This window comes from Chlamydomonas reinhardtii, chromosome 6 (assembly GCF_000002595.2).
Source record: "Chlamydomonas reinhardtii strain CC-503 cw92 mt+ chromosome 6, whole genome shotgun sequence".
Lineage (NCBI taxonomy): Eukaryota > Viridiplantae > Chlorophyta > Chlorophyceae > Chlamydomonadales > Chlamydomonadaceae > Chlamydomonas > Chlamydomonas reinhardtii.
The window spans coordinates 6,040,999-6,065,040 of NC_057009.1; the positions used below are offsets into that span (position 1 = coordinate 6,040,999).

Sequence of the window (24,042 nt, forward strand, 5' to 3'; positions counted from 1 at the left end):
TCGCGCGTCATGTGGCGTCGCATAATGTCTGCGTGGTGCTATCGCCTGGCCGGGCGCCCGGAGCGTGAGGATTGTGCTTCAGCAAACTCTGCGAGCCAGCCAGCTACCGCCGGGGCCGTGGGTGGGAATCCTACGTGTCATGCGCGAGGGGTGGGTCTTGGGACCGGATAGGGGGCTCCTCCGACACCAAACAGGTCTCCCGTGACTCCCCTATGCTTTAACTATGCATGCATTGTTGTGAATTGTTGCTCAAGTGGAAGGGCGGCGCGAGCTCGTCCAAGGCCGAAATGGGCAGAATTGTGCGGCTTTGGGTGAGACGATGGGTGCGGTGGCAAGGCGGTGTCCTGCTTCGGACCAGTATCCGTAGAACTTTCAGTGTTTTACCTTTGCAACCTGACCTTAGGCCTGGTAAAGGCCCCTCAGGCTTTGGGTTGGCCGGTGCGCGGCCGTGGAAGGCAGCGTATCATCCGAGCGTAATCCTGCACACGCGTGTCACAAAACCCCCGTCCGCCAGACTATCCCCGCAGAACAGACAGGCTACCTTGTCATATGATTATAGGTGCCATACAACAAGTACACTTGTGCTCCAACTCCACGTTTACAGGCCGGAGGTCGACTTTACGATGGCCCTACAAGTTGGCTTAAGGATTTGCCAGATAGCTGCTATAGAGCACTGATGCAGCAATGCAGTGGCTGTCGGATAACTTTGGAGGCTCTGGGCTTGCAGCGGCGAAGCGTTCGACCAAAGAGGAGGACGCTGGTGCTCTCGCCAAGCTTGGCAAATCAATTGCAAATGTTTTCAAGGGCAAGGTATGGGGAATATGGTCCTCACATAGTATCAACCAAGCTGTACTAGGCAGTCTGCAATTGTGCGTTGCAAAGACCGACCGATACTGGGCTCGGCATCACCGCGATATCATGTAGCGAACAGTTGAGATTGCACAAGCGTTAGGGTGCGCCCTGGCCCTATGGTTTTTCCCGGTGCAGTGCGTTTTGCGCTCCCCCTCGCTTTGGCCTCCCCCCACCCCCCACACACACATACACACCTCCGGCGCTCCCCGCACGCACACGTCTTGTGATCACAGAAGGGATCCGGCCCCAAGGCCGAGGCCGGCGCCAGTGGCCCGGCCGCGCTGCTCAACCCGGAGGCGCTTACGGAGCAGAAGCGCGAATGGATGGACTCGCAGGCAGAGCAGCTGCAGCTGGCGCTGGCTACGTGGCCCGAGCACCTGTTTGAGCACTTCTTCGTCATTGTGAGTCAGGAATGGCGCAGATCCTTCACTAGCGCGATTGCACCGGGGGCATGGGGGTTCATGCTAACCGGTGCACAGGCAGCACGCTACCACGCATCACCGTCCTCTCGCGAATGAGAGCAACCTGACCGACATGCCTTTCACACGTCACCACCTGCACAGGGCCTGCCGCCGGATGTGGAGGTGACGGAGATCGCGCAGGACCTGGCGCGTGCGGAGCTGGAGCGCCGCCTGCGCGGCCACACGCACGCGCCAGAGCCAGACGCCCACCCCACAGCAGCGCCCGGCAACCACGCCGACACCGCCGCCGCCACAGGCGGCCCGGGGTCGGGCGGCGCTGAGCGGGAGTACGACAAGGCGCCGCGGCCGGCGTACGAGGCGGCGGTGCTGTTCCGGCACCCGCCCGCCAAGGCCGCGCCGCTGAGTGACGGCGAGCTGGTGGACCTGTGCTTCCCGCACAAGTGAGTGACTGGCAGCAGCCGCTGCCGTTAGCTTGGGCAGGGTGGCGTTTCCTGCCGCATGGCCGTTCACGCGGTGCGATCGTTTGTTGCCGCTAGCTGCCCCTGGCTCACGCCGCCCTTGCCACCTCCCGCCCCTGCTCCTTCCGCCCCTGCTCCGTCCGCCCTTGTGCCTCCCCCGCCAGGGTTTCGCCCGTGAAGCTGCGGCGCTCACCCTCCATGAGCTCACTACACGAGGTGGTGTACGGCCGACACGCCGCCAGCCGCGACGACCAGTCCTTCATATTCCTGCTCAAGGTGTGGACGGGTTGTGTTGCCGGTGGGTGGTATGACTGGGCGGAACGGCGTGCGCGACGGCGCGATGTTGGTGCGTGCGGGGCCCTAGGCTTGGCTGTTCTACGTGAACCAGGCTCCTCGCAGCCGTCCTGCCGAACGTGTCGTGTGTTCAGGCCGTGGGCTATTCTAACTCAACCCTTGCACCCGCTGTTATTTACAACCTGCCCTGCCCCGGCGCTGCTGCGGCTTTATTGTTGCGGCTGCAGGTGGGCTCGGGGCTGCCCACCTACGGCGTGTGCTGTGTGGTGCCGGAGATGCTGCACCGCCCCCCGCACCTCGCACGCCACCTGTACCCCAGCTGCCGGGCGCCCTTCCGAAGGTTTGTTGTAGTTGGTGTGTACGTGTTAGTGTGTGCGCATGTGTACGCGTGTATGTGCTGGGTTGTGCACACGGCTGGCACTGGCGCGTCGAGAGCACTGAGTTGGGTAGTGCTGGTGGTGGTAGCCGGCTGCGTACACGTGTCGGGCAGGGTAGGCTGGGAGCCTGCGCTCCCGGCACTGACTGGCTCACGTGCCTTCCATGACACCTGTGACACCTTAGGAGTCCTGGCAGTGCTGCCAGCAAGCAGCAGTAGCCTGTGCCCAAGGGCCGTCCGTTTCTGCCTATGTTTTGACCTACCGTATGTGTGTCTGAAATTCCCCCTCCCCGCGCCCCGCACTACCGCCGCAGCGTCATGATTGCCGCGCCGCGTGTGTACTGCCTGCTGTCGCACTACCCCTTCTTCGACCTGCACTTCCAGGTGGGTGGGCGGGCGGGTGATGGCGGGGCGGCGCGAACACACGCGGTTGCACACCAGGCTGGCCGCCGCGTGTGGTGTTCCCTAGTGGTACCCCGTCACCTAGTGGGCGCCCAGCACGTCCCCAGCTCTCAGCCGCTGGCACGTCCTGCCTGACACCCTCACCTGCACTCCTCTCCCGCGCCCGTCCCCGCCCCCGCGGCCGCCGCCGCCCCCGCCGCTGCCCCCATACCAGGTGCTGAACGTCATCTTGGGCATGGAGCGCCTGCACCGCACCATTGACTTCAATGCGGAACAGGACTATGGCTACAGCCAGCCGCCAGCAGCAGCTGCTACAGCTGCTGCCACAGCCACTGCTACTGTCGGTCACAAACCACTGGCGTCGCCGCTGCAAGCTATGGCGGATGGCGCGGCGGTGGCAAGCGATGCAGGGGCAGCAGGGGCAGCGGCAGCAGGAGGTGGTGGTGGTGGTGGTGGTGGTCAGAAACAGAGCAGAGCGGCGGGCGGGATAGCCAGCGTGGACCGAGGGCGGTCGTCGGCTGAGCAGAGGAACGAGAGTGACAGCAATGGAGCGAATGCTACGACAGCGGCCGCAGCAGCGTCGGTGGCGGTATCAGCAGGGCCTGGCAGCGGAGGTGGAGCTCCCGCCCGCGGCGGCAGTGAGCATGCGGCTAGTGCCGCAACAGCACACGCGGGGGCGGCCGCGGGCGGTGGCGAGGGGACACACGCCTCAGGTGCTGCACCACAACCAGCAGCAGCGACTGCGCTGGCCTCTCCACAGCCTGCCACGTTGTCGGCAGGGGCCGCGGAGTCCATGGAAGCATCGGGCCCCGCGGCCGCCACCATGGCTGTCCCAACGCCTGGCTCGGCGGCCGCACCCACACCCGTGGGCGGGCCCGGGCCGGCGGTAGTGCTGGGCGGGTACCGCAGCAGTGGCAGCGGCGGCGGCGCCGGCGGGCGGCGCTACTGCCGTGACTGCGCCGCCGCCATTGCGGAGATGTGTCCGGCGGCACTGCAGGCTGAGAGGGAGCAGGCAATGCGCCGCATCCAGTCGCATGGGCGGCACGGCACATCGCACGGGTTCGCCAGCTGCAGCCGCGACCAAGAGTCGGCCGGACGCGCGGCCGGCAGCGGTGGCGGCGCCGGCGCCGCCTCCGCCTCCGCCGCCGGGCCGGAAGCAGTCATAAGCGGTGACGGCGGCGGTTATGGCAGTGGCGGCGGTGCGTTGGCATTGAGTGGGATGGGCTCGGGATCCGTCCGGACGTCGCGGCGGCGGCTGAGTGACCCCGGCAGCGGTATCGCGAGCCCGCGACTGTCGGGCGCTGGTGGCGAGGCGTCTGTGGGGTTCGCATACGGCGGTGGGGGCGTGGCCGGCGGCGGCAACGACGGCAGTGGCGGCAGGATGTATGCGGCGCTGCCGACGCAGGCGACGCTGGGCGTCTTGGCAGGCTCGGGCGCAATCGGCAGCGGTGCCGGCGGCAGCGGTGGCGGCGGCGCTGGCAATGGCATGCTGACAGCGCATGCGTCTTGGCGCTCGACCGGCAGTGGTGGCGGCGGTAGCGATGGCGGTACTGGGACGCTGGGGCGGCAGCTGTCGGCCGGCGGGCGATGCCAAGTAGGCGGAGGGGGGCATCGTGGGAACGGCCATGTACGGGCATTGCGTGGCGGTCCATTGGAGGTACCCACCGAGGGCCAACCAGAGACGCTGACAGGCTGGGCATTGCTGCTAGAGCTTTGTATCTGCGACACTGACGGTACGCAACCGCGATGTGGCCATCGCAGGCGTGTGGGCGCTCCCTGGCGGTGCCGCCGGTGGGGGTGGAGGAGCTGACGAGCGTGCCGGAGCAGGGGCTGCTAGAGGTGGGTGGCCCCTGGGGTGCCGCATCACACGACTGCGCGCGCACACACTCTTGCGCACAGCAACACTTACTTTCCGTGGTACCGGTACACTGCGTGTTTGGTCGCCCGCTGCTGCTGCTAGTGCTCAGCCTCTCGCCTCCATGCGTGCCCGCTGGCGCAGGAGATGACGGGCGCCCTGGAGACGGCGTTTGACAAGCTGACACACCTGCCACGAGCCATGGCGGCGGGCGTGCAGGGCGCGGCTGCGGCGGCAGCAGAGGCGCTGCACCTCTCACGCGACCCCCGCAGCGGCGCCACAAGCGGCGGAGGCGGCGGCACCAGCGACCGGGGCGCTGCCGAGGTGCGGCGGCGCCGCAGCCTGGGCGGCGGCCGCCCCTTGCGGCGCAGCCGCAGCCACAGCCGCAGCCGCAGCCGCGGCCGTTCGCCGCTAGTAGGGCCGCTGGCGACCGTGGCCGAGGGCTCCTGCAAGCCGGAAGCCGACTCGTTTCTCAGCTCAGACATGGGCACGCCGCACGGCACGCTGCCGGAGCCGCCCGGCGTGGCGGCTGGCGCCCTTGCCACCGGCGCCGGCGCGCTGCTGGCGGCACTTGGCATTGGCGGCAGCGCCGCTGCCGCGGCCTCCAGCGCCAGCGCCTTCAACCCCGGCGCCTGTGCCCCCGGCGGCTGCGGCGCTGGCGGCAGCGGCGACAGCGGCGCCGAGATGCAGCGCGCGCCGTCGCCACGCCGCCATGACCGCAGCCACGTGCATGGCGGCGACGCCGGCCCTCATCACTTGGGCCGCAGCCACAGTCCGCAGGCACGGCTGCCCAAGGCGCCGCCCGTGGGCCGCCCTGCCATGGCCGCCCTGGCGCAGCGGGTGAGGGGGGGTCTGTGGTTTCCCCCAGACCCTATGAAGTCAAGCTCAGGGGAGTCAGTCAGGAGGTGCACCAGTATAAAGCGGCCGGGCGCGTAGCAGCGGTAGCCTCCTGTGTGAGCTAGCAAGTGCTGCACTGTGGCCACCTTGTTCTGTCATCAGCCATGACCGGTTGCTCATCTCGCCCCGTGAATGTCAGCTCGGCGTCCCCCGAGACGCCTGACCGCGCACTATCCATCCACCTGCAAGCCACCTGCCCTGTGCACCTGCCGCGCACCTGCCCACCCACCCGCCTGCCCACCTTGCAGATGAAGCTGTCCATCAAGTCCATACCCGGGTCCAAGCTGCTGGCCGGCGCCTCCAGCCTGGTGGGGCTCAAGAGCCTGGGCCGCCGCTTCACTGCGGACGGCAGCGGGTCACCCTCACCCGCCGGCGCCCGCGCCGGCACCGCCGCCGCCTCGGACACCTACAACGAGGACGGCGATGGGCACAGCCCTGCCCTTGTAGACCAGGGTGAGGATGAAGGTGCCGGCGGCGGCGCTGCCGCCGCCGCCTCCCAGGCGCTGGCGAGCACCCCCTCCCGGTCGCTCAAATCGGGCCTAGTGGCGCTTCATCTCAAGACCATGCGCTCGCTGCGCCGCCACAGCCACCAGCACCCGCTCAGCAGCCAGAGCTCGCCGGCGGCGGCGCCGCCCAGCGGCCTGGGGCTGAGTGAGGGCGCGCTGGAGGGGCTGGTGTCGGCCAAGGGTGTGGACGTGCCGGATGGGCTCAACTTGGCGCGGGTGGCCGGCAAGGCGGCGACGGCGGCGGCGGCAGCAGCAACAGTGGGGCGCGGTGGCGGGGCAAATGGGCTCGGCGGCGGTGGCCGCCTGGCGGCGGGTGGCGGCGATGCGTTCTTGGCTCCGCCGCCGCCGCGGCTGGCCGCCGCCGCGACTGAGCGGCTGCCGGTTGCCCCTGTGTCGGCCGCGAAGGAGGCAGCGGCGCCGGGCGAGCAGCTCGAGTCGTACGCGACGGCGCCACCACCCCGGGCAGCGGCTGAGGTGCCGGGAGCCGTGCGTAGGCCAACTGGCGACGGCGCGCCGCCGTCCCTGGCAAACGGTGACGCTGCCCCGGTTTCCGATTGCTTGTCCGGGCCAGCCGCTGGCCTCCCTCCGAGGCCGTCACAGGCGCGGTCGCAGCCGCAGTTGCGCTCCGAGCCATCGGCATCGGCGCTGCCGCCGCGGCCCTCGCCGTCGCAGGCGCCGCCGGCATGGCTGCAGTCGCCGCCGCAGCGGCGGACGCTGTCAGTGCCTTCTGGGGCGCGGCGGCACCGCAGCGCTCAGTCCCTGCCCGCAGACGACCCCGTCTTTGCAAGTGCCAGCAGCAGCGCCGCCGCCTCCAGTGGCGGCGGCGCCGCCCCCGGAGCCGGCATTGGCGGACAGGAACGTGCCAGTGCGAGCGGAGCGATATCCAGTGGGGGAGCGGGCGGCGCATCCGGCGGCGGCAGCCTGCGCAGCACCACAAGCATATTCGGGTTCGGCGCGGCGGCCGCCGCTGCCGTGGAGCGGCGCCGAAGCCACCAGGTGGTGGCCGGGGTGGAGCCGCTGTCGCCAGTGGCGGCGTCACTGACCTCGCCTGAGCAGTCGGGCGGCGGCGGCTCCGGTGCTGGCTTTGGCTTTGGCGAGGGTGTGGGCGCGGGAGATCTGCGCGGCTTGAGCCTGGTGCAACAGCTGATGCGCAGCGCCCGTGTGCCCGCGTCGCCGGGTGCGTGAGCGGGCCTGGGGAAGGGGAGGGCGGGGGCGGGGCGGGGGGGGAGTTTTTTCCAACAAGGGGTTTCGGGCATGTTGGGTACATGGGAGACTGTGTGGGCAGGAGTTGAAAGGGGGCGTGGGTTGAGGTGTCTGCCGTACTCACATGGGTGCAGAAGGGTGGAAACATTCGCATGATGCATGGTGCATTGCGGGCACCAACTGCGCACCATGCAAGCAGGTGCTGTGTCGCACTGTGCCCTGTCACACCGCAGGGGTGAGTGCGCCCACTAGCCCTGCCGGTGTGGGGTCCTCTGCATCGGTGGGGCCCCCCTCGGCGGTGCCGCCACCGCTGCCGTACCATTCCATATCCGCATTGCGCCTTGGGCCTCACGCGCCAACGAGTGGCGGTCTGGCCGCCGACGGCACTGGGATGTTTGACGACAGCAGCGGCAACAGGCCTGCCGCTGGTGAGGCCGCGTTCTCGACAACGGCGATGGCGGCTGCGCCATACCTGCAGGACAGAGCCAGCGGCGCAGCCGCGGTCAGCACTGGCGAAGGCGGCGGCGCGAACCCGACTGCCCGCTCCAATAGCGACTTGGAAGGAGGGGGCGGCAATCGCATGGTGGGCGGCGGCGCGCGCCGGCCGGCGTTCGTGTCGGCCTTCGCTGAGCTGGGCAGCAGTGTGGTTGATGCGCTGCGGCAGCAGCTGACGTCGCCGCGGGGCGGCAACGCGTCGGCGGTGGCGGCAGCGGCAGGCACAGCCGCAGCGGCAGGCACAGCCGCAGCGGCGGGAAAAGCGGGGCAGGCGCCGGCAGAGGCACAGGTGGCGACACGGGCGCAGGCTGCTGCTGTCGTCTTGGGCACAGGTGCTAGCGCTGGCGCCAACGAGCCTGGAGCTGCGGCTTCCAGGGCTGCCGCTGCTGCAGATACGGCGGCGGCAGCAGCTGCTGTGCTACAGCCGCCGCGGGCGCGGCCGCCGCCCTGGCTGCAACCAGAGTCCAGCGGAGCCAGCACGGCGGCTCGCTCCGAAGCCAGCTTCTTTTCCGCGACCGAGCAGGTGGAAGGTGTGTCATGCGGCGGCGTGGCCACCAGCCAGCTTCTGTCGCCGGCGGCCAGTGCGCCGCCCGACGGCCGAGCCTCGGCAGCCAGCGCTGGCGGCGCCGCCGCCAGCAGCGCAACGGTGGCAATGGCGGTGCAGCTGTCGCCGTTCAGCTGTGCAGTGGCGGCGGAGATGGCGGTGTCGTGCAGCCAAGAGCTGGAGTCACCAGGGGGCCGCGAGGGCGGCGGCTCCAACGGCGGCAGTGGCGGCGGCGGTGTGGGCAGCCGCCGGGGCGAGCGGCCGCTGTCCGTGGAGGTGCCTCTGGATGATGCGGCCAGTAGGGGGGCTGTGCAGCGTGTGGAGCGCACCGCGGCTGGAGGCGGCAACAGCAGTGGCGGTGGCGGCGGAAATGGCGCGCGGCCTCCACAGGGGCCAGCGGCCTCAGCGCCAGTGCAGCTGCAGTCCACTTCGTCGTCCTCACTGCTGCCGCCGCGCCACCGTCTCAGCCGCCTTGGCCGTGAGGCGAGCGGCGGCGGTGTCAGTCTCACTGGCAATGCCACAGCCACCGCTCGCACCAGCAGCAGCGGCGGTGGCGGTGGCGGTGCCGTGGCGCCCGTCGCCTCTGCGCCTGCCCATGTGGGCACCAACAGCTCCCAGTTGCAGCTGCACCCGACCGTGTCGCAGTCCCACCCGCGGACCAACGGCCACTTCCACTCCGGCGGCGGCGGAGGCGGGGACGCGGGTGGGGACGTGGGCATGCTGCCGACCCTGCCCTCGACCTTTGCCAGTGACGCTGGCGGCAGCGCCACCGGTGGCGCTCCCCAGAGCGGCCTGACCTCACCGCCGCCAGCTGGCGTGCACGTGACCAGCTGCTCCGATATGGCGCACCACTTCTCCCCGCGGCGGGCGCTGGACCAGCTGTACGCCTACCCGGTCATGACGCCGGGCGAGGGGCTGACGCTCAGGTTCGGGGGCGTGGCCACGCTGCAGTACACGCGGCCCGTACTGGCACGGCGGTACACGGTGGTGGGGCCGCCGCGGGCGATCCAGGTAGGAGCGGCAAGGGGGCTGCTGGTAGGGATGGGGACAGGGCGCGGCAGCATAATGGGAGGCAGACAATGCCGTGACATTGCCACTGAGCAAATAAGCTTTGTTATGGGCATGCCGTAATGGGTGCTGTGCCCTCCAAACCAACAGGCGTACGCTGAGGCTGAGCTGCTGGAGGGGCTGCAGTACTGGGCCACAGCTGTGTTGTGCAGGTGGGTGCATGCGTGTGACGTGCTTGCTGCCGTGTACTGTGGAGTGTGGGTTGGGGTTGCGGGTGGGTAGGGGCGGACTGCAGCTGCGCGAGCTGCAGAGCAGGTGCTGCATGTGTGCCATGCCGTATGTTGCAATGTGGCGTTTGTGTGGTGACTGCCATGCCAGGCTGCGTGCGTTCAGCGGAGTTGGTAGTCCATGAGCCATGTTGGCCACCGTTTAAGCGCCAATCATGACACATTCCTACGCAACTCATCCCTCATGGCATCCCGGCGGCCACAGGTCGTTGTCATTGGAGAACATCATGACCGTGGTCACGGCGGCCCTGTTGGAGCGGCAGCTGGTGTTCTTCTGCCCGCACATCAGCGTGCTGAGCGGCTGCGTGCTGGGCGTGCTGCCCCTGCTGCGGCCCTATGCCTGGCAGTCGCTGCTCATGCCCGTCACGCCCCTCAGCATGATGGGCTTCCTTGACGCACCCGTGCCGTTCGTGCTGGGCGTGCAGTACAAGACCAGCGAAGTCATGGCGCGGTGAGACGGGTGAAGAGCGAGCTGTATACATACGCGATGGCACTGCTGAGGCGTTGGCAGGGCCCAATGTGCACGCGCACACAGGCACGGCGCACAACTGCAATTTGTGCGGACATTTCCTGTCCTAAGTCTCCACAAGCCCACTCCTGCCTGCCATCTGCATCTCCAATCCACATGCAGCTGCTCGCACCTGGTGCGGGTCAACATCTACAAGGACCGAGTAAAGAACGCGGGCGCCCCGCTGCCCAGCTTGCCCGGCATGAAGCGCCTTGCGGCTGCCCTGGCGCCGCACCATGCCACCCTGCGAAAGCGCCTGGCGGCAGCGGCACACGCAGGCGCTGGCGCTGGTGGTGCCGGCGCGACCAGCGGTGCAGACGGGGGTGGCGGTGCGGCAGACGGCGGTCGCGCTGCTCATGACATGGCGGGCATGGTGGACGGAGGCAGGTGCGCCCTTGCTACCGCCCCTGTGACACTCGCGTGTGTTAAGGGTGCTGTACATCTCATTGCGTGGCCTGCGTTATGTGCTAGCTGCCGCCTGCACGCACCAGTGCAAGCCAGCAACGCTTTGCAGGCAAGGGCAGCCGCTTACCGCCGCCGCCGCCGCCACCGCCCCAACGACGGCAGCCGCTTTCCCTGCCCGCACCGGTCTGCCTCCCTCTCCCACTCCCACTCCCTCTCCCGCTCCCATTCTCAGTCCCTCTCCCACTCCCTCTCCCTCTCCCTCGCCCACTCCCACTCCCTCGCCCACTCCCACTCCCTCTCCGACTCCCGCTCCCCCAGGTCGCTGCGGCAGCTGACAGCCGCCGAGCAGGAGGCTGCTGCCGCTATGTTGTCGCTGCTGCAATCGCACCTTGCAGCCATGTGCGGCGACCTGCGCCCCCACGTCATCACGAACGTGGGACTGCACAAGCGCACGGGTGCGTGCATGTACGCCGCCCGCGTAAGCTGCTGCGGCCTCTTCGGTTTGCCAAACTTGGATTGGGAGTCGCGGACCCCGTGGGCGGATCAACACCTTGGTGTGCGTGCGTCGCGAGCTCGTGGGTTGCTTGGGCCTAGTTAGGGGTTCTTTCTCCAGACGCACTGGTAAGTCAACGCCTTGCCCTACCTCGCTGCTGCTGACCCTATGCATGCAGGCGTGCTCATGAAGGAGAGCCTGCTGGAGGTGGTGCCCGGAAAGGACAAGCCCTTCGTGCGGCAGTTCGTGGACACACAGATGTTCGCAGTGTGGAGTGACGAGCTGATCTCCAGCAACTTTGAGAGCGCAGCATTCGCGTCGTCCTAATGCGCGGTACTGCTTCTGTGTAGGCTTTGCATGCTATTCTGTTTATGTCAGGTCTATGTGCCTGCATCAGTTTCGGTAGCTGACAGTTCAGGCCGGACGCAGGTAGACAGGAGATTGAATGGACCTGTAAGGATGGTTTTGGGGGGAGGCTGGGTGCAGGGGCGCCTCTGGCTGGGTGTGCGTGGCCGTTGGCTGCCCCATCTCTCGGGCTTATAGTTTACTCGTCGTTTGCTGATTTACAGACAGCACTGCCGAAGAATCACTGTGGTATAACATTGGAAGCTGTTTGAGAGCACCCGCTGTCCCGGGAGCACCTGCAACAGCAGGGGGTCGGGTAATGATGTGGGGCGCGGGGTATGGAGGTGGCATCCTGTATGTTTATCTGGGCGCTTCATTGCGCTAAGCCAATCGAGTCGTCACAGGTTCGACTTTGTGGCATGAGAGCCGCCTCGCTCCGGTTAGTGCACGTGCTTGAGTGCTGTCCCGCAGTAAGGTGTTCCCAACCCTGCCTGGAATTAAAAAATAACTGCACGCTTTGGGAAGAAAAGGCGTGCTGGTGTGGGAGTCGTTTCAGAATGGAGGCGAAGGCATGACTGGGTGCATCTTGTTGAGTTGTGGGATGACATGGGGGGTCATATTCCCGCCGGAGCAGCCGCCGGAGCAGCTGCCTCTACGTCTCGGCGTTTCTCCACAATCGAGAGCGCGTGGGGGGGGGGGGGGTGTTACAAGTTAGGCTTGTGTGGGCACACACCGTTCCCATGCGGGCCAATCCGTCCAAGCTGGTAACACAGAGCTTGCAGCGTGTGGAGCCCTCACCGCACACGGGGGCCTGCACTGTCACTCCGTTTTGACGTCCCTGCTCCGCATAGCACCTTCAATGACACCTTGTTCAACAACTCTGTGCGCCTGTGCAGTCAACACGACGTGGGCGTCACCGCAGCAACCTCATGAAATTTGGAATGCACGTTGCTTCGTGTATACGTGCATGCCTTAAGACAAGGTCACAAAACTTGTGTAAAGATACAATCAAACATATTAAGCCGGGCCTCGACCCTTGAAGTGAAAACCAGGGGCGGAGCCGAGCGCTCAGTACAGTGCCGTACTCGCGTTCACCTGCCCTGGCGCTGGTGTGCCAAGTACTGCAGGAAGCGTCTATTTCTCTCAATCTAATCATGAAAATCTTCTCTTTATGGGTGTGACAGTACACAGATGGGATGAACGTGCATGCCACTGGCGCTTTAAGGCAGGCAATCTGCTACGACCCTTTCGTGCGATGCTTTCCTCCGCCAATCGCACGAAACCGTATCATGCGGTGGCCGCGCACCCTGCCACCCAGCACTACCCATCGCAGCTCCCGCACCGCTCCGCATTTAGAGCGCCCTCCGAGCTGCGGGGTTGAGGGGCTCCGGCGGCGCCTCCCAGCTGGGCCGCTTGACTAGCTCTGCCGGCGGCTCCCAGGCTGGCGGCGGCGCTGGAGGCGGGCCAACAACCAGCGCTAGCAGGAACAGCGCCACAATGGACGCCATCGCCCCCGTCTTCAGGAAGTCCTCGTTGCTCCACAGGTCCAGAAGCACACGCTCCCCGCGGCGGATGCGCTCGCCCTCCTGGCCGGCCCAGGTGTTGCCGCCTGAGCTCGGCAGCACGCGGCGCGGCGGCGGCTTGGTGCGTGGGGCATCCGCCCGGCCTGAGGTCGTCTTGCCGGTGCGGCTGGAGGTGGTGGTGTCCTTAATCTCCACTTGAGAGCGCAGCTGGCGCTGCAAGCTGTGAGGGCGGGAGTGAAGCGCGCGCGAGCTGGGTCGGCGGGCGTGTGGCCGCGTGTGGCCTGGCGACTTGAGCGGAAAGGCAACACGCACTCGCCACAAGCGGACGTCCCGCCCACGCAATGCATTGTTATGCTGGAGCGGGTACCGCATCGCTGCCATAACAGGGCAAACCAGCGCATCTGCCGAGCTAGGGCCATCGGTCGGTTGCTCGCGGGTTTTTCAAAAGGCCTCACCTCGACCAAGCGGTGTCCCAGTCCTTCTCTCCGTCCTGGGCGCGAACTCGGACACTACCGGTGCGAGCCCTAGGAGCTCTCCGCGCAGCGAGCGCGCCAGGCGCCCGCGCCTTCAGCAAGCCAAGCGACATTCTGTTGCCCAAATTGCTTATATAGTATGGCTTACTACGCGTCTCACGATAGCAGTAAAAGCGGCAGAACTTTGCTTGAGAAGCGACCGGGTCGCCTTTTCTACTATTGCAGGCCGCGCAGCTGGTGATGCTGGCGGTGCGCTAATTTGTGCTTCAGACAGTAGCCAAACAGTGCTGTATTGCAAACGCCGAAGCTTGTGCCCGGACTTTGCTTCTCGCGCCCAATGTGATCAGTGTGGGTTTCGTGCCTTCACGCCAATGAGACCCCCCCCCCCTCGAGTGAAAGTGCTTCATCATAGCCCCATCGCTGGGAAAGTTTGACCCCAGCAGAGCATAGGGCACACGAAATGAGTATGCAAGTACGCTTCCAAAATAGCGGAAGTGTGTGCCTGTGTGTGTTCAGAGAGCCATGGCCAAGGCACGCTGGGCCAAGGCCTTGGCAAGAGCAGCGACACGTCGACAAGTAAACGGGTGCGCTGCATCCCTGCTGTATTCCAACTTTAGTCCCGGGAGTGCTGTTGGTCCACGACATACATTTGATTGTCTGTCATGCATGTGCTGAACTGGCCTCCCTGCAGCGATTACCGGTTACCACCTCGCCGCTGCTCAGGCGTGTGAGTCCCAGTCTTTAACAACCAGGAACAATGCCCCCAAACCCAGATGCCCCGACACCAGCATCGCGACTTTTTAGGTTACAGACATAACACCTCTCCTGCGACCGCGGAAGCCCGCAACGCGGCCACGCGCCGCCTCCGGCCCCGAGTCCGGCCGGCGGCGCCAGCCATACCACCCCAACCACCCCAAACCACCCGGTCCATTCCCGCAAAGCGACGCACTGCCGCCGCCGCACCGCCGCCAGCAGGCCCCCCAGCTACGTGAAGCCAAGCCGCCACCGGCGCACGGCCACGGCGGCGCCGCCGCGCCGCCGTAACTGCAGGCCGGCTGTTTACTCGTCCTCCTGGCTGCGCAGGCGGGCGGCGCCGTTGATGACGCGGATGTTCAGCTGGGCGGCGCGCTCCACGATGGCCTTGCGCTTGAGCACGGCCACGTTGTGCGCAATCTCGGCGCAGAAGCGACTGCGTTCCGATGAGGAGATTGAGGCGAGCAGGGGAGGGAGGGGCGGTCAGGCTAGGGAGCGGTGCGCGGGAACGGGGCTAGCTTGGCAGCACCCTGGTATCCGATGGCTGCGGCCCAGTGGCCGCATGGCCCCGCGGCCTTTGTACGGCCTACACCCGTCTCAAGCCCGCTGTTCGACACGGTCTCAAGTCAGCTCCCATTCTTCATACGCATGTCCTGTCCTGTCTGTAATGCTTCCAGGGCTGCTGGCCCCCGGACGAGGCGCACCCCAACACCGACGTGCCTAACTCGCAGGTTCGCGGCTTGTCTGCTCCACGCTCTTGCCCCGCGTCAGCTCCCCCTGCCGCCTCACCACCCCTCCGGCACCACCCTCCCGCCGCCTTCTCTCGCCTATATCGTATGCACTCCCTTGCGCACTCACCGGTTGTGCATCATGAGCAGCTCCAGGTCCTTCACGTTGTTCACAGTGTACTTCAGGAAGCCGTTGGGGAGCGTGTGGCGGGTCTTGGCGTTCGAGCCGTAGCCGATGTTGGGCATCGGCAGGGCGCCCTTGAACCTGCGGGGCGAGGCGGACAAACGCGACGAAAGCGAGCGAGGAACTGGTAAGCTTGGCACATTGCAAAAATGGCCGTCGGGGCACTCGTGGCATGTGTGCGCGGATCGTCCGACCCATCAACTGTGCGCTGCTGCTGGCTGGGGCTGCGGTTGCGGCTGCAACCACCTGTCCGGCTGCTGCTGCTGCTGCGATACGCCAGGGGACAAAACTAGGCTTCCCAGCAGCTGACTGCGTCGCCAATCCATCCCAGTCCAGCAGCACGCAATAGTTACAGCTGCGATGCCCTGGCCGCGCCGCTCGTGCTCCAGCGCCAGACAGCAGGTACCGCGGACCCTCCCCCGGTGCTGAGCGTCCATCAACCCGCACGCGAGAGCTCCATGCCCGTGAGCTCACGGCAGCCTTTCGTCTGCATGGGTGGCTGCTGGGTTAGGAGCTCCGCGCCCAAGCACGCCTGCCGCCGGCAGTGGGCGCTCCAGCCAATGCGCTGGCACCCGTCACTCGAGGCAAGCTGCACACTGTGCGCTGCTCCATTAGGCTCAACTGCCCCGTCCCAAGCCGCCGCGCTCCATCAGGCTTGTGCTGCTGCAGCTGGTGCTGTTCACCGTGCCCGCCAGGCGCCCACAAGGCTCCCTTCGCCGCCAGTGCCGCTCGCCAGCCCCCAGCGTCTCCACGCACGGTGCTGCGCAACGTCCACGCTAGCTCCGCGCCAGAGACTCCGCCTGTTCCTGGATAGCCCGGCTGCTCCAGTTGCGCCAGCAACAGCGAGCTACTTGCGGCCGTGCACGACTGCCTGCCATCGAGCCGTCGAGTAGGAGCCCACGAGCGCAGTTCCTGAGCCCCCATCCACAGCGTGTCGGCACGCCCAGCGCCCCGCCCATGTTGGCCAGCCCCCTCCCATGCTCCCTACCACTTCCCCCACCCCCTTGCCGTCTCTTCGCACCTGCGGCGGACGCGGTTATCAATACCCTTGGGCTTGCGCCATGAGGTCTTGATCGAGTCCTTGCGGTCGCTCTGGTGGCGATCGAAGTGCTTCGTGCGCTTCTTCACGATCTTCACCTTCTTGAGTGGCTGCACCATTTTTCAAAGCCCTGGAAGGAACAGCACCACGACAGAGGTGAAGATGGAGGTCAGCCGGCGTCAGGTTCGAAGGCCAATGCTCTGCAGAGCTGTATTTCCGTAAAACTGTTGGCAGCTTCAATGCCTATTTCGGCTGCCCGGTGCTGCTGGTTGACTGCCGGCCAAGTCTGCGCTGCCGCCCTCAGACGTCCAGTGGCCAGCAGCTGTAATTCTTCCTGTACTGAAGATAAGAACTCTGCTTGGCTCCTGCTGGGGTCCGTGCTCTTCCAGCAAGGCTGCCGCCGAAAGTCTGAAGGAGCCGCCTCCATCGCCCCGTCCGCGCACGCTGCTGGACGGCCAGCTGCCTGCCGCCAACTGCTTATATATGACGCCAGGAGCTCCCGTCCCAGCTGCACGCTCCTCCACTTGCGGCTGCTGCACGTCGGCGCGCATCCCCTCCCAAGCAGCGTGCCCGCGCCCTGTGGTAATCAGTTCTCACCTTCCAGAAAGCGATGGGCCGCAGAAAGAGAGAGACTAATGTGAATACGCAGGCCTTGTGAGGGCGCATCGAGCGAGCGCCCGTACAGTCCCCATGAGGTCGTCGCTGTCCGCAAGAAGCCTTGCTCGAATAATTACAAGATTTTTACCACTGCATACAACCAACTACAACACTCTGGAACCGCTGAGGGGCTGTGTTTTCATCAAGCGTTCTGTGACAATAATCAACTAGCCCTAAGATAGGAACCATCGAATAATAGCTACACGCTTTGCAGTAGCGCTGCACGTTGTACACAAAGTGACCGCACTCGAAGTCTTGCATGCTGGTTCGAGCGCGGTCTGCCTAGACGCGTCAGCGCGTAATAGTCGGAAGCAGCCCCGTATGGTGTGGCACGAGTCTTGTGGCGCTGAGCGCCTGTAAACAGCACCAGCCGAGGACATGCCCACGGACGTGCCGCTGGACACCATCCTAGGTAAGCACCACGGCCACGACCACAAGCTCGCACTTACACGGCGGTATTGTGGACGGGGGTGCGCGGGGATCAAGGCGAGTCTCTGTCTGTGCGCTTGCGTGGCCCGGGCCACTGTGAACAGGTGGAGACGTAACCGCGGCCCATGCCCTTGCTTGCCTCCCTCGCTGCAATGATTAGATGGCTCTGGCGTCAAGTACTACTCTAAGCGCACGCGGAAGCTTACTTCTCTAGAGAAGAAGCTCGAGGTGCGCGTGTGGGCACTAGCCTTGCATGCCCACGGTATGCGCAGGCTGCTGAGGCTTCCGAAGCTGATGATCCACTCAGGCCAAATGCAATGGAGGGCATGCATGGCACCACCATACTGTGGTGGTACTCACACCATAACCATACCATTCACACCAACAGACTGCACGCGAGGAGTTCCAGGCGGCACGCAAAGCGGCGGGGCACCCCGAGCCGCCCAAGATCAAGCCGGGCTATGGCAGCGCGCCGCCCGGCTCCACCAAATCTGCAGGGGCCGGCGCCAACGGCGGCGTGAGTACCACCGCTGTGCGCATGGAGCTCCGCCGCCGGGCATACGAGGCCGGCTCAGCCCTCGCCGCAGGCGAGCCCTACATCCCGCCCGCCAACACTGCCGCCGCCGCGCTAGCGGCGGCGGCCGCCGCATCGGCCACGGCTCCGCCGTCGCCGAACGGCCGCGCGTGCAGCCCGGGCGCGGCGCGGCCAGCAACGGCCGCCGCCGCGCTAGCGGGCGGCGCGCAGCGCCGCAGCGGTGGCGATGAGGGCAGCGGTTCCGGCTTCATCCGCTTCCAGCAGTCCAGCCTGTCGCTGACGGAGCCGCGTGGCCCGGTGGTTGTGGCCAAGCCGTACCACACCGAGGCGCGCACCTTCTTCAACCTGAGCCTGCTGCCCACCAGTGTGGCCAACCTGCAGGCCGACAGCGGCCACTACTACAGCCCCGCGGGCAGCGGCGGGGGCGGCGGCAGTCGCGGGTTTGGTGCGGGTCTGCGGGACGGCATGATCAGGTGCGGCGGGCAGGCGGGGCGGTGGTGAGGCAGGAGGCTGTTGGGGAGGTGCCGAGGGTGGGGGGACTTACAAAGGGAGCATCAGCGGCGAGGGAGGTGCATGTGAATCCCAGGACCTTAGTATGTGATAAGGAGTATGTGCGGGGACTGAGCCGCTGCGGCACGGCACGGCGCGACACAGGTACTTCCAGCCCAACCTGGCGATGGACGCGGAGGAGCGCAAGCGCCAGGCGGAGGCGGACATGGCAGCGCGGCTGGCTAGGGCGCAGGTGGGCGGGGCTGGGGTGGGGCCAGTCCGCCAGTGGCCGTTTGCTTGGGGGTTGGGGCTTGGGGCCAGTCCGCCAGTGGCCGTTTGCTGCGGGGGCACAGATGGGAGGTGAGGATTCAGACCCGGGCAAGGAGGGACGAAAGCTGGGTAGCTCGCTGGTACCGTAACGTGTGGACCAGGCTTCGGCGCGTGATTGCCAGCAAACCCACATCAACGGACGTCCCCTCCAATGCTCCATCCTTCAGGACCAACTGACGGCGCACATCGAGTCCGTGGTGGCCAAGTGGGGCCCGGACTTCCTGGACCGACTCATCGCGGCGGCCTCGGCGGCCGCGCCCACCACACTCCGCGGCGCCGGCGCAGCCGCAGCGCCGCACCAGCTGCGTCTCACGGTCGGCAGCAGTAACGGCGCCGCGCCCGGCTCCCTGGCCGCCGCCGCGGCAGACGACAACCACATGTACGCCCTGCGCAACGCCATGGCCGCCGCCCAGGCGGACCGCCGCCGCTTCGCCGCCCCCGCCTCCACCGACAACTCTGGCGCCGCCGACACGGTGCGCAGCACCGGCAGCGCTGGCGGAGGCGGAGGCGGGGGCGGCATGGGCATAGGCATGGGCACGAGCGGCAGTGGCTTCGGGCCGGTAGCGCCAACACGGCGCGGCGCAGGCCGGGCTGCGGTGGCGACTGACGCGGCAGCCGCGGCGGCCGGTGTGCCGCTGTTTTACTCGGCCTCAGCGGGCGGCAACAGCGCGGCCATGCAGCGGATGGCCTTCCTGTCTGAGAAGCTGGGGGTGCCGCTGGAGTCTCTGGTGCGGCTGCTGCGGGATGTGGACAAGAGCTCGCTCGGCGGACCTGGCAGCCCGGGGCGGGGGCACCGATACGGGCAGGGGCAGGCGACGGAGGGCGGCGGGCAGGGGCAAGTGCGGGGCGTGGCGGGAGCGCATCAGGACCACCGGCTGGAGATCCTGCCGTCTCGCATCCAGAAGGTCCACGTGGCGGACCTGCCCAACGGTCAACTGCCAGATCTGGAGACTCTGGAGCGCGAGGCGGCGGCGCAGGCAGCGGCGGTGCTGGAGGCGGCGGCGGCGGACGCGGCGGCGCGGTATGGCGTCAGCCCGCGGGAGCTTGAGCTGGGCAGCGGCGACGGCACGGAGGACGAGCGCGCGAGGACCGACTTTGAGCTGGGGACAGAAACGCTGACGGAGACGGAGGCCGGGACCACGGCAGCGGTGACGGCGGAGGCGTCGGCCGCTGACGTCGGGGACGACGCGGCGGGTGCGGAGATGCTGCTGGGGGACGCAGCAGGCGGAGTGTCGCGCTCATCACAGCCCGGGGAGGGCAGCCAGGCGCCGTCCCGGCGCGCATCTCAAGGCATGGTAGAGCTCCCAGGGGCCGGCCTCCACTCCGCAATCACAGCGGCAGCGACGCAGCCAGCCGTGCTTGCGGCATCAGGGCAGCTTCCAGGCAGCACCGGCGACAGCGCAGCCGCCTCCACGGCGTCGCCAGCTGCAAGCACGGCGGCCGCCGCGGCAGCAGCCTACAAGCCCGGCAGCCGCATGGCCGCCCACGCCCACTCGGGCTCCGCGACCTCCACAGCAACCGCTTCTGCCGCCGCCACGGCGGCCGCACAGGCGGCTGGCCTGCTCCGTCAGGGCGGCCTCATCTCCCGCCGCGCGGCCCGCCACATGGCCACCACGTCCGAGCTCACCACCAGCACTGCAGCCAACGCGAGGTCGTATCACGCAGCTGACGCCATCGGCGGAGCCGGCGCCTCCGGCGCCGAAGGCGCGGCCGACGGCGGCCGCGTCTCCGCCGCGGGCTCCGGGAGCTATTTCGACGCGCCCACTTCAGCGGGCACGCCACGCGGCACCGCCTGCGGCGCGCTGCCCGGTGTGGGTGCGGGCGGCAACATGGTGCTGGCGGCCACAGGGGCGCTGGCGCTCACCTCGCCAGCCGGCAACGCCGCCGCCGCCGCGGCGGCAGCGCCGCCCGACTTCCCCACCTACCACCACCGCAGTGGGCTGAGCTTTGTGGCGCTGGCGCGGCCCGGCTCCTGCATGCCGCACGGCCCCACACTGGACGAGCTACAGCCGGTGGACCCAGCAAAGGTGGCGGCGGAGGCCAGGTCACGTGCCATGCTGGAGACGCTGTCGCATCGACACGTGGCCGACGCGGCGGCGGCGCGCCGCGCAGCCGCCGCCACCAAGGCCGGTGGCGGCGGCACCTCTTCCGGCGGCAGCACCTCGCGCGACAGCTCCGCGGCGCACCAGCGCGCTGGCGACCAGGGCGTAGCCCACCACGGCTCCGGACACGGCCACAGCCACGGTCACGGGCATCTGGGTCGGAAGAAGAAGGGCCCGGTGATCATGGAGATGGGCCCTGACGGCAACCTGCACGTGGCCAAGCCGCGCGGGGCGTCGCCGGCGCAGCCGCACCCGGCTTCCGCAGGGACAGCAGCAGGGGCGGGAGCAGGGGTGCAGACCATGATCAGTGAGGGCCACGAGCGCCGCCGGCACGAAAAGGGCGGCAGGCAGCGGCGGCGGTCTTCGGCGGCCGGCGATGGCAAGGACACGGACGGGCAGGTGGCGGCCGGGGGAGGCGGCATCAGTGAAACCTATGCCGGGGAGCTTTGGGTTGGCGTGGACGACGAGGAGGAGGTGCAGGTGGCTCAGGTGCAGGAGCAGAGCCACGGGGCGGGCAGGCGCAAGCGGCGGTCTTCGAGCGCGGGGCCAGGGCGGCCGGTGTCACCGGGCCGCACCGCAAGGAGCTCAGGCACTGGCGGGCTGCCGCTGCGCTCGCCGATTCAGCACGCAGGCCGGCCGGGCTCACCGCCGTCTGGCCCGCATGCCGCCTCCGCCACCGGCACTCCTGCAACCACCGCGCACGGGCAAGGGCACGAACACACACAGGGACCAGCACACGCGGGCCGCAGCAGGCACGGCACGGAGAGTGGCTCACACCCGCGCACGTCGGGGTCTGGGCACGTCTCTCGCGGCATCGTCACCGGCTTACGGCGGCTGAGCGAAGTGGCCGAGGAGGTGGGGCTGCGGCTGGGCACGCCCGGTACCGCTGGCAGCGTCGGCGGCGGCGCCAGCCGGCCCGGTAGCCTCGGCGGCGGAGGCGCCGCCGGCCTGAAGAGCATGCTGATCGGCGCCGGCGGCGCCCGAAGTGACACTGCCGTGGACCTCCTCGACTCAGATGATGATGAGGTGGAGGCGGAGGCCCAGTACGACAGCAGGGCAGCGGCGGCGGCGCGGCTGGACGCACAGGCACTGGTAGCGGGCGGCTGGCTGGGTGCCGCGCAGGCGACGGAGGATGGCTATGCCGAGGCAGAGGCGGAGGCGGAGGCGGCGGCAGCGGCGGCCGTGGGCGGCCCCATCACCATCACACTGGGCCCGCTGCCTGTGTGGGACTGCGAGGTCGGCGATACCACCGCAAGGGCTGGCGCCATGGCGCCCGCCTCTGCCGGTAGCCGAGCCCTGGCTCTCGGCAGCAGGCCCGCCCCCGCAACGATGCACGGTCGTGGCTTCAGTGGCCCAGGCGCGGCCTCACAGCCGCATGCGCCGCCAGGCGAGGCCGAGGGAGCCGACGCCACGGGGGCGCCGGGCGGCCTTCGCGGCCTGAGCCGGCACTACAAGGTGGCGGCGGAGGTGGGGCGCTGGAACCCGGCGGCGCCAGGCGCGCTGCGGCCCGGCTACGGCACGCATGCGGATTACACTGCGGGGTGAGTGAGCGGGCCTAGTTACCAGAGATGGGCGCAACGGGCTACTTAAGGTCAAGTAGGATGCAAGCCCATTCCCCGGTCTGCTGTGTGGAAGGAGCCGTGCAGCGCAGCGCTACTCGCCATGCCCTCGTCAGTCTACCGTAATTCACTTGAGCAAACCCCGACACTTTGCCTGCAGCACCTACAACCCCGAGCTGATGGACCGGGTGTATGAGGCGCGGCAGCAGGCGGCGCTCACTGGCGGCGCCGTGCGCGTCGACTACACCTCCCCTGTGCACCAGCAACAGCCCGGCAGCGCCGCCGCCGCCGGCACCGGGGCCTGGAGCCCCCTGGCCGGGGGCGCGGGCGCGGGCGCAGGCGTCAGCTCTGACAGCGCCCGCCGTGCTGGCTCTAGCACCAGTGCGCCACCGGGCAGGACGCGCGGAGCCTCCCGTGGCAGCACCGGCGCTGACTCAGAGGCGCCGGCGTCGCCGTCGGGGCTGATGGCATCGCTGGAGCTTCCGGGCGCGGCGGAGCGTGCGGCGGCCGCTGCTGCCGAGGCCGCCGCCGGCATCTCCTCCATCCTCAACCCTGTATCTCGAGCCATCACGGATGCAGCCGTGGCGGCCGTGGCGGCGCGGCGCGAGCCGCCCGCGGCAGTGGCGGCGCTGTCGGTTTTGGGCTTTGCGGCCGAGCCGCTGGCGTCGCCTGCGGGCGCCGCCCGGAGCAGTGGGAGACAGGGTTTGCCGCAGCTGGGCGGCGGCGCTGCTGTTGCGCCACTGCCCGCCAGCGGTGTCTCGCCCGCCGCCATATCCAAGTACCTCTTCGCCGTGCGCACCACCAACCGCTTCGGCGCCGCTGACGCAGCCGCCGCGGCCGCGGCCGCCGCGGCGGCAGCTGCCTCGCCCACTGCGGTAGCCGCCGCCGCCGCGGCCGCGGCCGCGGCGGAGGCGTCGCCTGGCGACTTGCCTGTGGAGGGTCGCACGCTGCGGCCCTCGCAGTCGGTGTGGGGGCGTGAGGACCTGGACGAGCAGGACATCCTGGCGCCGCTCGCCAGACACCTGGCGGCCACTGGCGGCGGCGCGGTGGGCAGCAGCCTTGGCGCCGGCGCCGGCGGCGCCGGCGGCAGCCCCGTTTGGGCCGCAGGCCGCGGCGCTGGCAGGGGACCGTTGGTCATTCAGGCCAGTGGTGGAGGTGGCTCGGCGCCGAATTCGCCGGCGCCCGGCACCGTGCGCCGCGCCGCGACGGCGCCGGCGGGCGCGCAGCGCCCGCCGTCCGCCGCCGCAGGCGGCGAGCCTCGTCTGTGGCGCGGCGACCCGCTCGCGCTCAAGGCCGCCTTCCCTGGCAGCGAGAAGGTGTACCGGCTGGTGACGGACGTGACAGCCAATGCGCGGCTGCTGCGGGAGGCGGAGCGGGCCATCACGCCGCTGGAGTTCAGGAACAGGTCGCGGCGCGGCGTCATACTGTGAGGGGCGGTGCCGGGCTGCAGGGCTGCGGGACCACGTGGTGGCGGCGCTCGCGAGGATGTGACTGTGGGTCCGTGGCGGCTGCGTCGCGGCTGCGGCAGCTTTGGGGATGCAAGGGAGGCGTGCTTTTAAGTGTCAGGATGTGATGGAGTGGGAATGCGGGCGGTGGTGCGCACACTTATTAGTGATCACGTGCAGGGGGAGCAATTAGGGAGCTGCGTGCTGCATTGCGTTGCAATCAATGCTGTACTCAAGGTGATGCATGTTTGACGTGTGCATTGCATTGAACCCTGAGCCGTCATACGAGCTTATTGGTTGGGGCGGCTGGCCGCTGCCATCCAATAAGAGGCGCTGAGCACACAGGTGCCCTCGGTAGGCCGGACGCAGTCCGCTGGCGAGGGTGGGCTGAAATGAGGCATCGATACCGCCTTCCTGAACGTGCCAGAGTGTCAGATGCCTTGTGA

The 24,042-nt window shown here is 68.0% G+C and overlaps 4 protein-coding genes across 4 annotated transcripts; 2 read left to right on the forward strand and 2 right to left on the reverse strand.

Annotated features, from left to right (window-relative positions):
• The first annotated feature begins 537 nt into the window (after positions 1–537).
• CHLRE_06g289450v5 (uncharacterized protein) lies at positions 538–12,029 on the forward strand. Its single transcript, XM_043063400.1, has 16 exons — positions 538–810; positions 1,086–1,253; positions 1,416–1,714; positions 1,897–2,008; positions 2,254–2,366; positions 2,717–2,786; positions 3,019–4,398; positions 4,566–4,643; positions 4,804–5,499; positions 5,805–7,239; positions 7,499–9,315; positions 9,463–9,524; positions 9,805–10,050; positions 10,231–10,494; positions 10,831–10,967; positions 11,184–12,029. Exons 1-16 carry the CDS (start codon positions 685–687, stop codon positions 11,330–11,332), a joined length of 7,152 nt encoding a protein of 2,383 aa, XP_042924106.1. The 5' UTR covers positions 538–684; the 3' UTR covers positions 11,333–12,029.
• Positions 12,030–12,042: 13 nt separating this feature from the next.
• Positions 12,043–13,797, reverse strand: CHLRE_06g289500v5 (uncharacterized protein). Its single transcript, XM_043063401.1, has 2 exons — positions 13,329–13,797; positions 12,043–13,093 (listed from the first exon to the last, which is right to left on the reverse strand). Exons 1-2 carry the CDS (start codon positions 13,457–13,459, stop codon positions 12,703–12,705), a joined length of 522 nt encoding a protein of 173 aa, XP_042924107.1. The 5' UTR covers positions 13,460–13,797; the 3' UTR covers positions 12,043–12,702.
• A 64-nt stretch (positions 13,798–13,861) lies between these two features.
• CHLRE_06g289550v5 (ribosomal protein L32) lies at positions 13,862–16,787 on the reverse strand. Its single transcript, XM_001695465.2, has 4 exons — positions 16,648–16,787; positions 16,033–16,180; positions 14,958–15,092; positions 13,862–14,535 (listed from the first exon to the last, which is right to left on the reverse strand). Exons 2-4 carry the CDS (start codon positions 16,167–16,169, stop codon positions 14,406–14,408), a joined length of 402 nt encoding a protein of 133 aa, XP_001695517.1. The 5' UTR covers positions 16,170–16,180; positions 16,648–16,787; the 3' UTR covers positions 13,862–14,405.
• Positions 16,788–16,897: 110 nt separating this feature from the next.
• CHLRE_06g289600v5 (uncharacterized protein) lies at positions 16,898–24,039 on the forward strand. Its single transcript, XM_043063402.1, has 6 exons — positions 16,898–17,119; positions 17,297–17,364; positions 17,525–18,144; positions 18,326–18,413; positions 18,658–22,133; positions 22,312–24,039. Exons 1-6 carry the CDS (start codon positions 17,086–17,088, stop codon positions 23,579–23,581), a joined length of 5,556 nt encoding a protein of 1,851 aa, XP_042924108.1. The 5' UTR covers positions 16,898–17,085; the 3' UTR covers positions 23,582–24,039.
• Positions 24,040–24,042: the final 3 nt, after the last annotated feature.

Coding starts and splice junctions, on each gene's coding strand:
- CHLRE_06g289450v5 (XM_043063400.1), top strand. CDS start 685: ATGCAGTGGCTGTCGGATAACTTTGGAGGCTCTGGGCTTGCAGCGGCG. Junction 4,644..4,803: donor CGGAGCAGGGGCTGCTAGAG/GTGGGTGGCCCC, acceptor CCGCTGGCGCAG/GAGATGACGGGCGCCCTGGA. Junction 5,500..5,804: donor TGGCCGCCCTGGCGCAGCGG/GTGAGGGGGGGT, acceptor CCCACCTTGCAG/ATGAAGCTGTCCATCAAGTC.
- CHLRE_06g289500v5 (XM_043063401.1), bottom strand. CDS start 13,459: ATGTCGCTTGGCTTGCTGAAGGCGCGGGCGCCTGGCGCGCTCGCTGCG. Junction 13,094..13,328: donor TGGGACACCGCTTGGTCGAG/GTGAGGCCTTTT, acceptor CCGCCCTCACAG/CTTGCAGCGCCAGCTGCGCT.
- CHLRE_06g289550v5 (XM_001695465.2), bottom strand. CDS start 16,169: ATGGTGCAGCCACTCAAGAAGGTGAAGATCGTGAAGAAGCGCACGAAG. Junction 15,093..16,032: donor GATAACCGCGTCCGCCGCAG/GTGCGAAGAGAC, acceptor CTCGCCCCGCAG/GTTCAAGGGCGCCCTGCCGA. Junction 14,536..14,957: donor CTGCTCATGATGCACAACCG/GTGAGTGCGCAA, acceptor ATCGGAACGCAG/TCGCTTCTGCGCCGAGATTG.
- CHLRE_06g289600v5 (XM_043063402.1), top strand. CDS start 17,086: ATGCCCACGGACGTGCCGCTGGACACCATCCTAG. Junction 17,120..17,296: donor GCCGCTGGACACCATCCTAG/GTAAGCACCACG, acceptor TGCAATGATTAG/ATGGCTCTGGCGTCAAGTAC. Junction 17,365..17,524: donor CTCTAGAGAAGAAGCTCGAG/GTGCGCGTGTGG, acceptor TCACACCAACAG/ACTGCACGCGAGGAGTTCCA.